Raw genomic sequence first — 13,927 nt, 5'->3', positions numbered from 1 at the left:
GGAGGCCAAGGTGGGCAGATTGCTTGGTCCAAGAGTTCGAGACCAGTCTGGGCAACATGGCAAAACTCTGGCTGTACAAAAAAAAATACAAAAAATTAGCTGGGTGTGGTGGTGCACACCTGTAGTCCCAGCCTCTCAGGAAGCTGACGTGGGAGGATCACTTGAGCCCAGGAAGTCAAGGATGCAGTGAGCTGTGATCATGCCACTGCACTCCAGCCTGGGCAACTGAGTGAGATCCTGTCTTAAAAAAAAAAAAAAAAAAAAAAAAATCTGGCCAGGCACCATGGCTCACACCTGTAATCCCAGCTCTTTGGGAGGCCGAGGCAGGAGGATTGCTTGAGCTCAGGAGTTCAAGACCAGCCTGGGCAACATGGCAAAACCCCATCCCTACAAAAAATTTAAAAATTAGCTGGGGGTGGTAGTGCACGCCTGTGGTCCCAGCTACTCAGGAGGCTGAGGTAGGAGGATCACTTGAGCCTGGGAGGTTGAGGATGTGGTGAGCCATGTTCATGCCACTGTACTTCAGCCTGGGTGACAGAGTAAGACCCTGTCTCAGAAAAAAAAAAAAAAGGAATGTCTGGTCCAACCAAATGACCCTAAGTTTAAACATCCTGCATGTTCAACCTGTGTTGGATACTATGTAGACATTTCAATGGGGTGGTCACTCTTGAAGGACAAAGCTCTGCTGCTCAGAGTAGTGAAGGAAATACTTAGTTTCGGGAAACATATTTCAGCTTTTATCGGACCCAGAATAGAGTCCAGAAAAAGCACTAGGGATAACCAAGAATGCAGTATACTCTAAATGTTTATGCCTTCCCCCATTTATGAAATATTTTATTCAACAGATCAGTATTGAGTCCCATTATATATACCAAATGGTGCGCTAATCCTGCCCTCAGGGAGTTAAGTGCAGAGGAGAAATACATCATCTAGTGTAGAAGCAGAAGCTTTAAGCAGAAAGAGAATTGTGCGCCAGGCAGGCAGGGAAAAAAAAAAAAAAAAAAGCAAATGTACAAAAGAAATAGAGTAAAAGAACAGATAATGTTTCACATTATTCCAGTAACTTCCAGTAACAGTCAGTAACTATGTTTGAGAGTTTTACACTAAGGGCAGTAAAAATATGTCTGTACCTGGATAGTCCCTAACTCAAACCAAACTACTAACTGAACATTACTGCTACAAGGTATCATGGAGAATATTACTAGGAACAAAATAAAATCCCTATCCTCAAGGTGATTAAAATCCAACAAGGCACCTAAGAAATATATCCAAATAACTATTTTAAAGATTTTAGTTCACACATGTAAGAGAATAGAGAATGGTAAAAATGGAAAAGTAGTTTGTGGCCAGACTGAGAAAAGCCTCTATTTCCAGTCTAAAATGTTTTTATTTGATAGGACTCAGTAATTGATTGATTGTGGGAAGTAATGACAGAAGGCAGTCAGATTTTGCAGCCTGCAAAATGTTTAGGAGAATGGCAATGCCATAAAAAGAAATGAACAGGTCAAAGTGAGGGAATCGTTTGAGAAAAATGAAAAAGAAGTTCACACTTGTGACCTGTGGAATTTATGATGATCAAGACATTACTTCAGAGAAAATAAAATTAACTAAAGAAATACGACAAATATTTCTGACATTTCAAGTCTAAGAAGTCATGTACAAAATCAAGAGATGGCAACCTCACACACACAAAACTGGGACTCTGAACACAGTTACCACAGCTATAGGATCCACATCACTTCCTCCTCTTCACAAGAAACTCACTCATTGCAAAGAACCCTATTAGCTTCCCAACCTCCTTCACATTTGTTGATGTCCAGTTTGATGGGTATCCTTAGATCGTCACATACTTCAAATTTAGTTGAATTTCTGGTATTATTTTTCATGCAATTCTATCGCAGTGTTAATATAAAAGTAGAATAAAATAACAAACACATATGAACATTCCAAAAACGAAAGATTTGCCAAACCATTTATATAAAGCCCTCAGTTTGGTCCATTAAATCAGCCATTCAAATACACTATAGTCCATAAAGCCCAGTGTCGGAGCTACAGCTCAGGAATGATCACAAAAGTAGGGAAGGGGAGAGGCAAGACAGAGAGAAGGAAGCATTTATCTAGCACTGACACATTCAGTATATATAAAGAAATTCTCTATCCCAATTTCTTTATATGTATGTAAAATCTAAGTATTTAACATCTTATATTAAAATGATTTATAACTATTTTTTAAAGGATACAGCTAATTTTTAAAAACTGTATGTACCTTTTCTAAACTTTGGACCTAGAGTTAGCATTTGAAGACAATTCAAAGGTTTCATTGTTATGATAATAAGCCAACGGGTGGGGAGGAAGTCTTTGGCAAATCACTATCAAAGCTCACCTCCCAAAGTGAGGGGTCAATGAAGAAGATATTACCATACAAGATGACTGTTTTCTTTTATATAGAAGCACTCTGAAGCAACATTACCCACACAGCTCTGATTAAAATTAGGAATAAATTTAGACTTAAAGGTTACCATTTTTATATTTAAACATAATCTCTCAATTCAAAGGCCCCCAAGCCCAGAAATCCCAATCCAATCTACTGTCTTTGTGATATGTTCTGCAATTTCAGCTATTAAATTAATACGAATCCAACTTTATAATCGGCAACTAACAAGTTATATTAATTGTATATAAGTGTGTAGAAAACTATCTTCAGATTAGCACTAAAAGTTTGGATATAAGGTTAAAAAAAAAAAGATTGACATCCCCCATACCCTCTCCAAAAACAACTCTCTTAGACTTGCTTTGAAAGATGCTGCTAAAAAGTGATTTGAAATCCTCATAGTGGCCTTGGGTGGAATAAAAAGGACAGACAGGGCCAGAGCAGCTATGATTCTATCTGATTTACAAAGAAAAATTCCCAACAAACATTCACTATGATGGGCCCTTTATGTATACTGTTAACACACGTAACAAACTAATGAGGCAGACAGTGTTATCCTTTTTTTTTTTTTTTTAACAAAACTATCAACAAATTTAGGAAGAGTAAATAACTTGTCCTTGGTCACATGGGTCATTTGTAATAAGACCCATGTGACCAAGACCTATACTTTAAAATCACAGGTCTATCTAAACTCAAGACCTATACTTTAAAATCACAGATATCTAAATAATGCATATCCACTGCCAAAACATTTAATCTTCTTTTTCAAATTATTTTTTCAATTATTTCATTTATTGTGCTAGCCAGAGACTACAGTGGTAAATAAGATAAGGTCCTCATAGTCTAAGGCAGCATTTCTCAACCAAAGATCCTCATTTGAACCACAGAACACAAAATGATTTGAGTAATAACTCTTTTTCTCAATTTTGCCAAGGAAAGTAATAACTAATAGCATTCTAGATGCACAGGGCGAAGTTAGTTCTTTACATATAATGGATACCTTAGCATTAGGGTTTAATTCTTTCCCTCAATGCTGGTTGAGAAAGGCTGCTGTAAGGGAAAAGAAGCACTAAATAATAAATTACAAGCATAAAATGTGTTTTATTATTGATAGTAAAATATAATTTGAAAAAGTGAGCACGGCTTACATCAACTTAGAATTCAGAAATAGTATGTAATTGACACATACAATCATGAAGGTTAAGAGTATGTTAAAGTGAGACTGAAAGCATACTCCCTGGTTCAAATACTGACTCCATGTCTATCACCATTACCTTGGCTTCTAAGCTTCATCTGTAAAATGGAGACAAAATAAACAAACAAAAAACACCTACCTTTTAGGCTTTCAAAGGACAAAGCTAATTCTTAAAATATTTAAATTAGATGTTGTATAAAAAAGACTCAGAATAGCCAAGTAGCCCTCAATAAATCTTAGCTACTAGTATTATTAAAATTCACACACCTACTATTTGCAAAGCACTATGTTAGGCACTGAGGGAAACAACAATGAGTAAGATGGGAACTGTATCTCCAAAGAATTTCTGATGTAGCGTGAGATATGACATCCATGCAAACAGCTATGACCTAGGCAGAAAGGGAAAAAAGGTATCATAGAGAGGTAAAAAACAAACAACGAACGTCATACCCAATTTTCGAAGAATCCTTTTGCATTCATCCCTGCTGAGATCCAAAAGGGTTGGCCACACAACAGGCATTGCTGCTTCTGTTTGGTAGCCCCAAAGAGCTTGTCCTCCCTACCAGAACAAAACAAAAAAAAAAAGTCAAATTACCAAAGTACCAAAGTACATTCAAGGGGCCACTCACCTGGAGATCCAGCCACAGGCTAAGAAGTAAACCAAAAAGATATTACTATTTTATAATCCTTTCTCACCACCACACTTTCCAACTTTTGACAAATCAAGAATTAAGTCATTTGAACTATCACAGTGGAACGAACACAGGCTTTAGAGCCAGACACCTCTAGGTTTCTAGTCCCAACTTTTCAACTTACTGGTTGAGCCTAAGCTTTACACATCTATAAAAAAGAGGTAATACCACCCAGTTTGTTATGCGTATTAAAGAACACTATATGTAAAGTTCTTTCATAGTGGCTGGCATTTCATTTAATAAACAGGTGGTACTACCAACCTTGGGCAAGTTGACTCCTGTCAGCTTCCTCATTTATGAATGAGATAAAATTTGTAAAGCTCCTAGCAAGTTAAAGAAACTTAATAAATAACTCTCTCCTGGTGCTCGCTTCGGCAACACATATACTAAAATTGGAACGATACATATATACATACTCTCTCAAGTCTTAATGGAATATGAATTTTGATCCTGTAGTTATTAAACAGCCATTTACCAACAGTTGAGCTGCCAGGAACTTACTTAGAACTGGGAATTTCCTAGTGTAAAAGACAAAAAGACACGGTGCTGGGGGCACGCGCAATACTTGCTTAGCACAGAGTAGAGCCGCTGTAAGTATTTGTTAAATGGGTAAGTGGTTGACGCGACTGAGCAAAACGAATGGATGAATGAATGAATGAATGAGCTCACTGTCTAGCCTAGAAGTCAGACACTGAACCGAAATAACTGCTATATCCCGTTCCAGGCGCTGGGGCTGCTAACTCCAACTCTGTGTCCCGAGGTGAGCCCCCCTCCCCCTACTTCCCATAGTCCTCTCAGCTCAGAACCAACCCAAGGCAAGAAGAACTGGACTGCGCGCCCCAGCCGGCAGTATGACATAAAGAAAAGGGGTGGGGAGGAGGAAGAAGGGGCAGAGCCAAAGGAATCCGCTCCCTCCACAAGCCAGTCCCCGCCTCCCGACAGGATCTTGGAGGCGGCCGGCGACTGCTCGAACCGAGCACCACGTCACGGCATCCCGGCGCGTCCCAGCCAGGGGACCCCAGAGCGGGGCCGCAACGCGTCGGAAACCCGGGCAGTAGTTTCAGGAGCCCGCTCGGGGAACCGGGATCTTGTAGGATCCTTCCCCACTCAAGTGTCAAGGAGACAAGCCCGCCCCGCCCCCTCTCCAAACACGCACTCCCTATCAGCACCACAACAAGAGCAGCCAGCCCAGGCTCCTCACCCGGGCCTCTCGGCGCCGGTCCCAATGTCAAGTCCACGACCCAAGCCCCTCCGGGCCAGTTGCTGTTGTCAGGGGTCCCGGCCGGCACCCGCGCCTCACTCCCTCCGCAGCGGAGAGGACAACCGAGAGAGAGTAAGCCAGCGGATACCCAGCCAGACGACCTGGACTCACCGGGAGTCTCCCAGAGCTAGACCCCCGGAGTCCCAGCACCAGGCCAGCCAAAGTCCCCCTGAGTCCACCTCGGGGAGCCCCACGATCCCGTTAGGAAACAACGGAGGATGGGGCTCCGAGCCCCAAGCCGGGCTCCGAATGCTTGGCCCGGCGCTCCTCTAGCCTGGCTGGCCTGCCAGCTCTTCCCAGGACCCTGCCTGAGAGTCACCCACCTGCCCGGCCTTTCGGGGCTCATCTAAAAGGCTCCTCCGCCAAGACTAGGGGACACCAGGAATTGGGTTTGTTTGCGGTGCCTCTGAAGGGGCAAGATGGCGACAGGTAACAGGGCGCAGGCGCAGCCGCGCGCGGCCAGTCGGGAGGTGTAGTTCGCCTTTCCCGCCTTTCGGAGAACAAACACCAAAAGGCCTCCATTCATCTTGTCCTTCTTTTCCTCCGCGTTATGAAAGAAAAGGACAGACATCGCGGAGGGTGCTGGGAGTTGTGGTCCGAATCCAAACTCCAACCTCTTTCGCTCCAGGTTTGCTGTCGTACGCGCAAGGAAGGCCGGGATTGTAGTTCCCTTGGTTTCTCCTGCATACCCTCCTGTCTCTGGCTTCGCGCGCCTCTCCTGGGCTGCCGTCTCCCAGCCAATCGGCTGCGCTCTCTGCTACGCGTGGCGTCACACGTAGCGGCCAAGATGGCGCTAGCGGCTGGAGCAGCGGCTTTGCTGCAACCTTTACGGTTGTGAGGTTAGGGACGATGGGAGAGCAGTTTTGTTCCTGAAGTGCCGTCGAGGATTAGGATCGAGTTTCTTCGATCGTGAGGGCAATTATTAGCGGCCTCTAGCCCCCCAGACAGCATCTTGAGGAGAGAGAATCCACGCTACGAGAAGTAACATAGTGGACATCGCAGTTGTCCGTAGCCGATTTGCGGGTTACGGAGTTGTTGCAAGTAGAGAAGGGGAAATCCGAGCGGTCTCGAGTTGGGTTTCCTCCACGTGTGAAATGGCAATGGTAGTGATATCTCGTGCTATCTCTGTCAAGGGCAAGAAGGAGAAGGAATTTATTTGAGGCCCTACGACGTGGTAGGTTCACCCTCAGTCTTTGTTCTTATTTCATCTCATTTGTGGAGAAGGTCTTTTCGTTCCTATTTTACAGGTGAGAAAGGGGGCCCAATATATAGTTATTTGCGGCCATAAAATAGAAGCCAGTTGCCTGATACTGAAGATTCAATGAAATCTTGTGATTGACTTCCCTCTTTAAATTTTGTACTTTGGGTAACATCGGATCCGGTAGAAACGCTCGTTAGAAAGAGTTCTTAATATGCATTCTACAATTTCCAGACATAGTTTCCTTCTTGAAAAATTGGGTTAATACTACCCTATAGGGATCTTGTGTGCACCACGTAAACGTTGTAAGTTGTGAACCACTATACAAACATATGAGACTCTTCATGTTCTTGAGTGGAACTGTAGGTTAGGAAGAGAAGGTAAATAACAGCATTTAAGTTTCCTACTACTATTTGCCCATTAGCTAAAAATACCCTCCGAGGTCTAGGAAAATCACTATTGTTGAAACCCAACCTACACCTTCAGACAATCGTAAAGTGGAACATATTAATCACCAGGCCCTCCCTCCGCTGTCTCCCTGATCTTCCTATGCATCCAGTTGCTTAAGAACTCTTGGAAAGATAGTAAGTGAAATCTTCATAGAGGATTTTTGTACTTTAACATATATTATTTGATTTGAGCCTCGCAACATTTCAGTGCGACAGGTACGATTAAGGTCTTTCATACTATGAATGAGAAAAACATAGATGTTCCAAGGACTCACCAAATTTCACGGAGCTAGGAATTGGAAGAGAGCTAGGCTTTGTAATCCCAGGTCTTCTGACCTCCAAGTGTCCTTTCCTCTACAGTGAATGTCAAAATGACAATGGCTACTCCTCTACAATGGAGTAGAAATTGAAAGACAAGGGGCTTATAAAACTGACTCGGACTTTAAGAAGTAGCATATGAGTGATCAATTATTATACTCAATCCTTGTGCTTACTAAGTGCCACATACTGGTCTAAGCATTTTACATAGTAATTCAGTCCTTAGAACAACTTTATGAGGTGGAAACTTTTATTATCTCTAATTACAAAGGAGGCAACTAAAGTCTAGGAAAGAAGCAAAATAGCTTGCCTAAAGTCACACATAAGTAAATGGTGGCTCACACCTGTAATCCCAGCACTTTGGGAGGCTGAGGCAAGTGGATCATTTGAGGTCAGGAGTTCAAGACCAGCCTGGCCAACATGGTGAAAGCCCACCTCTACTAAAAATACAAAAATTAGCTGGGCGTGGTGGCATGTGCCTGTAATCCCAGCTACTCGGGAGGCTAAGACAGATGAATTGCTTGAACCAGGGAGGTGGAGGTTGCAGTGAGCCAAGATTGCTCTACTGCATTCCAGTGTGGGCAACAGAGCAAGACTCCATCTTAAAAAAAAAAAAAAAAAAAAAAGGTAAAGATGGGATTTAAACCTGATTAGGTTGGCTCCTGAGCCTATGCTCTAGACCAGTGGTTCTAAACTTTAACGGTCAATAGGAACCGCTTGAGGATCTTGTTAAAACGCAAATATTGGTAGTATAGATATCAGGTAAGGCCTGGATCCTATAGTCCTAACAGGCCCCCAGGTGATGTTGATGGTGCTGGTCATTACATACTACAGTTCACATCTTCAGTTTTCTCCTAACCATATTTATTTTGCAGCCAGAAACTACCTTTCCCATGCTGCCTGTGACTGCTTTATAGTCTCAAATGTTCCTAACATGCTCTTCCTTAAGGATTAGACTCAAACTTTTTCCTCAAAAAGCTTATCCTGCCCCTGTCTTTCCCTCTAGGATAAGACAGACATCCCTGCCTCTGCTCACCTACCACTTAGTGTACACCTTGTTACAGAGCTCAGAACACTGAATTATGGCCATTTATTTGAAAATCTTCCTGGCCAGGCGTGGTGGCTCATGCCTGTATTCCCAGTACTTTGGGAGGCCGAGGTGGGCTGATCACTTGAGGTCAGGAGTTCAAGACCAGCTTGGCCAACATGGTGAAATCCCGTCTATACTAAAAATAGAAAAATTAGCTGGTCATGGTGGTATGCATCTGTAGTCCTAGCTACTCTACTCGGGAGGCTGAGGCAGGAGAATCACTTGAACCCAGGAGGTGGAGGTTGCAGTGAGCTGAGATTGCGCCACTGCACTCCAGCCTGGGCGACAGAGCAAGACCCTGTCTCAAAAAAAAAGAAAAGAAAAGAAAATCTTCCTGACTAGACAACGAGCTCTTTGAAGAGAGGAACCAATCAGGTCTGTGTACTGTAGAGCCTAGCATATAATAAGAATAATAGCTAATACTTACATAGGACTTTCTGTATTCCAGATCACGTTATACACATTAACTTGTTTAATCCCTACTATAACCTTAGAGATACACTTTTATCCTCATTTTATGAATGAAGAAACTAAGGCATAGAGAGGTTAAATAGCTGGCCCAAGGTAACAAGCTTGTAAGTAACAGAGCCATGATTTTAAATAAAAGCACTTTGGCTACAGGAAATGTGTGGTAAATAAAATGAGAGCCACTCTACACTCAACCAGAGAAGGCAAACTGAGACTTACTATCCTATTAGACATGATTATAACTACCTCTAGTCTGGGAAAATACACAGAAATCTGTTCCCCTGGCCAGGTGCGGTGGCTCACGCCTGTAATCCCAACACTTTGAGAGGCCAAGGCGGGCGGATCATCTGAGATCGAGAGTTCGAGACCAGCTTGACCAACATGGAGAAACCCCGTCTCTACTAAAAGTACAAAATTAGCCAGGCATGGTGGCACATGCCTGTAATCCCAGCTACTCAGGAGGCTGAGGCAGGAGAATAGCTTGAGCCCAGGAGGTGGAGGTTGTGGTGAGCCAAGATCGCACCATTGCACAGCCTGGGCAACAAGAGCGAAACTCCATCTCAAAAAAATAAATAAAATTTTTTTTAAAAAAGAAATCTGTTCCCCTTTGCTGGATTTACTTTTTTTCCTTTCTGTCCTGGACCCTATGGTTATTTATTTCAAATTCAGTCTCAATCAGTACTTTCAAGTTTATTCAACCATCTCTGTCCTTCCATCGACCCTGAAATAGTCCTCAACCTGTGATCAGTTTCCCATCTTTCCTCATGTTTGATATAGCTGTTAGTTAACTCTTAGTGCATAAGAAAAATTATCCCAAACTTTAGTGACTTAAAACAAGAATAATTTTTTAAAATTTTATACAGTTTTTGCATTTTCTATTGGAATCAAGAGTGGCTTAGCTGGGTGGTTCTGGCTTGGGGTCTCCCAAGCAGTTGCAGCTATCTGAAGGCTGACTGGAGCTGGAGGATCAGCTTCCAAGGTACCTCACTCACATTGGTTGGAAAGTCAGCAAGGAAAGAGGCCTCAGTTTCTCACTATGTAGACCTCCCTATAAGGCTGCTTGAGCATCTTTGGGATATAGTAACTGGATTGCCCCAGAGCAAGTGATCCAAGAGTGTTACAGAAGCTATAATGTTGCAATATGTATACAGAGAGATTTAGATATAAAATCAGATTTTATATATGTTTGTATAAATGTATATAAAACTCACGTACTCTGAAGGTGAATTTGTACAAAGCAGTAAAGCTAGAACAACTGGTGGGAATAAGTTGAAATAATACTGCGTAGCATTTATTACAGACCCATTATGAAAAGAACACCTTGCTTATCTTATTTAAACCTTACAACATTCCTATGACTTGGTAATTATTGTTCCATTTTACAGTTGAGGAAACCAAGCCCTAGAGAAAAATCATTTGTCCGAATTCAAATATCACCAGAAGACTCTTCCCCTGAACATACAGATGTTAAGGAGGTCTGGTTATCTGTGATTCCATAACCATTGCTGTGGCCTAAATTATCTGTTTTGCTCATGAATCTCCAATTTGGGTGGGACTTAGTGGGGACAGTTAATCTCTACTCCTCTTGACATCAGCAAGGGAAATTTGAAGACTGAGGTCTGGAATCTTATGAGGGCTCGTTCATTCATAAGACCAGCAGTTGACATTGGCTGTTGTCTGGAATCAGTCACAGACCCACCCAGGTTCAAGGAAAGGGGAAATAGATTTTATCTCTTGATAGAAGCATAGTAGCATCCTGGAACACCAGAATATTACTGTGCTCATTTTTAGAAATATCAACTGCCATAGGCTATCTTCTGTCCACAACAGTTCACATTCCTCCCACATGCAAATGGACTCATTCCTACCACCCAAAGTCTTTCCATTTTGGCAACATGCTTAGGTTTGAGGTCCAAGATCTTGTCACCTAAATCAAGTCCAGATATGGGTTAGGTTTCTTAGGTGCAGTTGCTTCCAATGTAAAGACTCAGGAACTAAAGAGACAAGTTACCTTTTCCCCACACATCCAACATACAATGGTGGGACAAGCATGGAAAAACCACTGTAGACCTTAATCAGAAAGGGGAATAAAGGAGGCATGCTAGGGCCACTGGTTCATAACAGCTCTGATGCTACTTCCTTGATCAGGAATGATCTCTAGGAATGATTCTCTACAGCTCTTGACTCTATCCTCAAGCCGCTAGGTTCTGCTCTCAGAGGCTTGCTTTATTTTCCATAAAATATAGCCAGTGTTTGAGACCAATTATTTATTTATTTATTTATCTATTTATTTATTTATTTATTGAGACGGAGTCTCACTCTGTCGCCCAGGCCGGAGTGCAGTAGCACGATCTCAGCTCACTGCAACCTCCACCTTCCAGGTTCAAGCGATTCTCCTGCCTCAGCCTCCCAAGTAGTTGGGACTACAGGCGTGCGCCACCATGCCCCGCTAATTGTTGTATTTTTAGTAGAGATGGGGTTTCACCATTTTGGCCAAGCTGGTCTCAAACTCCTGACCTTGTGATCCACCCGCCTCAGCCTCCCAAAGTGCTGGGAGTACAGGCGTGAGCCACCACGCCCGGCCATGTCATTATATCTTTTCTAGATGGATGAATATTAAATTTATTTATTTATTTTTTTTTTTGAGATGGAGTCTCGCGCTTGTCGCCCAGACTGGAGTGCAGTGGCGTGATCTCGGCTCACTGCAACCTCCGCCTCCCAGGTTCAAGCAATTACCCTGCCTCGGCCTCCCAAGTAGCTGGGATTACAGGCACGTGCCCCCTCATCCGGTTAATTTTTGTATTTTTACTAGAGACGGGGTTTCACCATGTTGGTCAGGCTGGTCCTGAACTCCTGGCCTCAAGTGATCCACCTGCCTTGGCCTCCCAAAGTACTGGGATTACAGGCATGAGTCGCTGTGCCCAGCCATGTCGTGATACCTTTTTTAGATGGATGAATATTAAATTTAAAAAACAAAATGATCCATGTGCATAGAAGGAACTAAAGGGGAGAAAGATCAATCTGAAAACAAACTATATAGAACAGCATACCCGCTTCATACTAACATGGTAAAAGCAGAGGCTTTGGGTAACCAAAAAATATGCTTTTTAAGCATGAGAATAATTCTAAAGGCTAGCTATATCTTTTCTTCCTTCTAAAAATAATTTCAGTTAAAGAATTTACATATAAAGTTCATTTATCATCACCCACTGTGGGTGAAGCTCTGTCAGGCTCTGGAGAAACAAATTACTAAACATGATCAACTGCCCTTCACATACTCATAATCTAGTGGGGGAGACAGACACATACACAGATAATTGCCATACAATATGGTGTTCATGGTATTAGCAAGTTGTTTTGTTGTTGTTGTTGTTGTTTTTTAATTTTTTTTAGTTTCGCTCTTGTCACCCAGGCTGGAGTGCAACTGGCATGATCCCGGCTCACTACAACCTCTGCCTCCTGGGTTCAAGCGATTCTCCTTCCTCAGCCTCCCGAGTAGCTAGGATTACAGGTGCGTGCCATCACGCCTAGCAAATTTTTGTATTTTTAGTAGAGATGGGGTTTCACTATGTTGGCCAGGCTGGTCTTCCAACTCCTGACCTGAGGTGATCTACCCGCCTCCACCTCCCAAAGTGCTGGGATTACAGGCGTGAGCCACTGCACCTAGCTGGTATTAGCAAGTTGTAAGAAAAGAGTTCCTGTAATCCCAGCACTTTGGGAGGCCGAGGCGGGCGAATCACGAGGTCAGGAGATGGAGACAATCCTGGCTAACACGGTGAAACCCCGTCTCTACTAAAAATACAAAAAATTAGCCGGGTGTGGTGGCGGGCGCCTGTAGTCCCAGCTACTTGGGAGGCTGAGGCAGGAGAATGGCCTGAACCTGGGAGGTGGAGCTTGCAGTGAGTGGAGATCTCGCCACTGCACTGCAGCCTGGATGACAGAGTGAGACTCCATCTCACAAAAAAAAAAGGAAAAAGAAAAAAAGAAAAGAGTTAAGGAGCCATTAATTCTTCCTAGGAGCTAGTAAGGAAAACTCACCAAGAAGACAACATTCAAGTAGGGCCTTAAAAGATAGAAATTCAACAGACAAAGGAGGAAAGGCTATTCAAATCCGAGAAAGAAATAGCAATGCCAACTCACAGGCATAAACATAAGAGTTTTGGGAAACGCATACATTTCAGTTTAGCTAGGTGGGGGTTTGGGGATGGCCTCATTACCACTGGTTGGAGGTAAAAGTCCCAGCTCTCCACTTGGCCTTGTCTGACACCATCCCACCTGAGAAGGGAAGGGCACCTCTTTGCCACCAGGTACAAGTGAAATTCCATGTTTTACATGTGGTGGGCTGACAAGTGTGAGGGGCAAGTATTAGGAGAGGGCCTTGTTACTGTCCATTGAGGATGAAAGTCTAAGCTTCCCCCTCTGTCTTCTCTGACATGAACCCAGAAATGGAGAAAGGAAGTTGGGTGGTCTCATTAGAACCTGGCCTTTGCTGGTGGGGGTGGGGGTTGGGTTGTAGTTTTTTTCCTGTGGTACTTATCTGGAGTAGAGACGTTATCATCTAAAAATGTTCTGTCTTGCAAAGCTGCTCCTTTCCCAGTCCTTTGACTAGACAGAGCAGGCTTTTCCTAGGGCTTTAAAAAAAATGCTGTGCCCATTGGCATTTCTGGGTTGCCAGCTTCTCCAGTACCCAATCTGGGATATATAAAAGAAAACCCAGGGAACTCATTACTGTGTATTCCTTGGGTCCCAGGTCCTTAGGTGGTCTGCCTTCTTGTCACCTTTCAGATTCTTCTTACGTTTGTTTTATGTATAATGTTTTACATAT

The 13,927-nt window shown here is 43.0% G+C and overlaps 1 protein-coding gene across 32 annotated transcripts in view; it reads right to left on the bottom strand.

Annotated features, from left to right (window-relative positions):
* Positions 1-6,302, bottom strand: part of EMSY (EMSY transcriptional repressor, BRCA2 interacting) — a 107,630-nt gene extending 101,328 nt beyond the window's left edge. For 15 of the 32 annotated variants that reach the window (XM_063671228.1, XM_063671236.1, XM_054439849.2 and 12 more), the window contains exons 1-2: positions 5,903-6,032; positions 4,077-4,185 (exon numbers count right to left, since the gene is read on the bottom strand). In XM_063671228.1, coding sequence (XP_063527298.1) covers positions 4,077-4,146 — 70 coding nt within the window. In that variant the 5' untranslated portion in view covers positions 4,147-4,185; positions 5,903-6,032. Of the gene's footprint in view, positions 1-4,076; positions 4,186-5,902 lie in introns of all 32 variants that reach the window. The other 17 variants (XM_054439847.2, XM_063671243.1, XM_063671246.1 and 14 more) reach the window with 9 other exon arrangements.
* Positions 6,303-13,927: the final 7,625 nt, after the last annotated feature.

The sequence above is a fragment of the Pongo pygmaeus genome, chromosome 9 (assembly GCF_028885625.2).
Source record: "Pongo pygmaeus isolate AG05252 chromosome 9, NHGRI_mPonPyg2-v2.0_pri, whole genome shotgun sequence".
NCBI lineage: Eukaryota > Metazoa > Chordata > Mammalia > Primates > Hominidae > Pongo > Pongo pygmaeus.
Note: the sequence above shows the minus strand (reverse complement) of the source record. Positions and strands in the feature narration are given on the sequence as shown.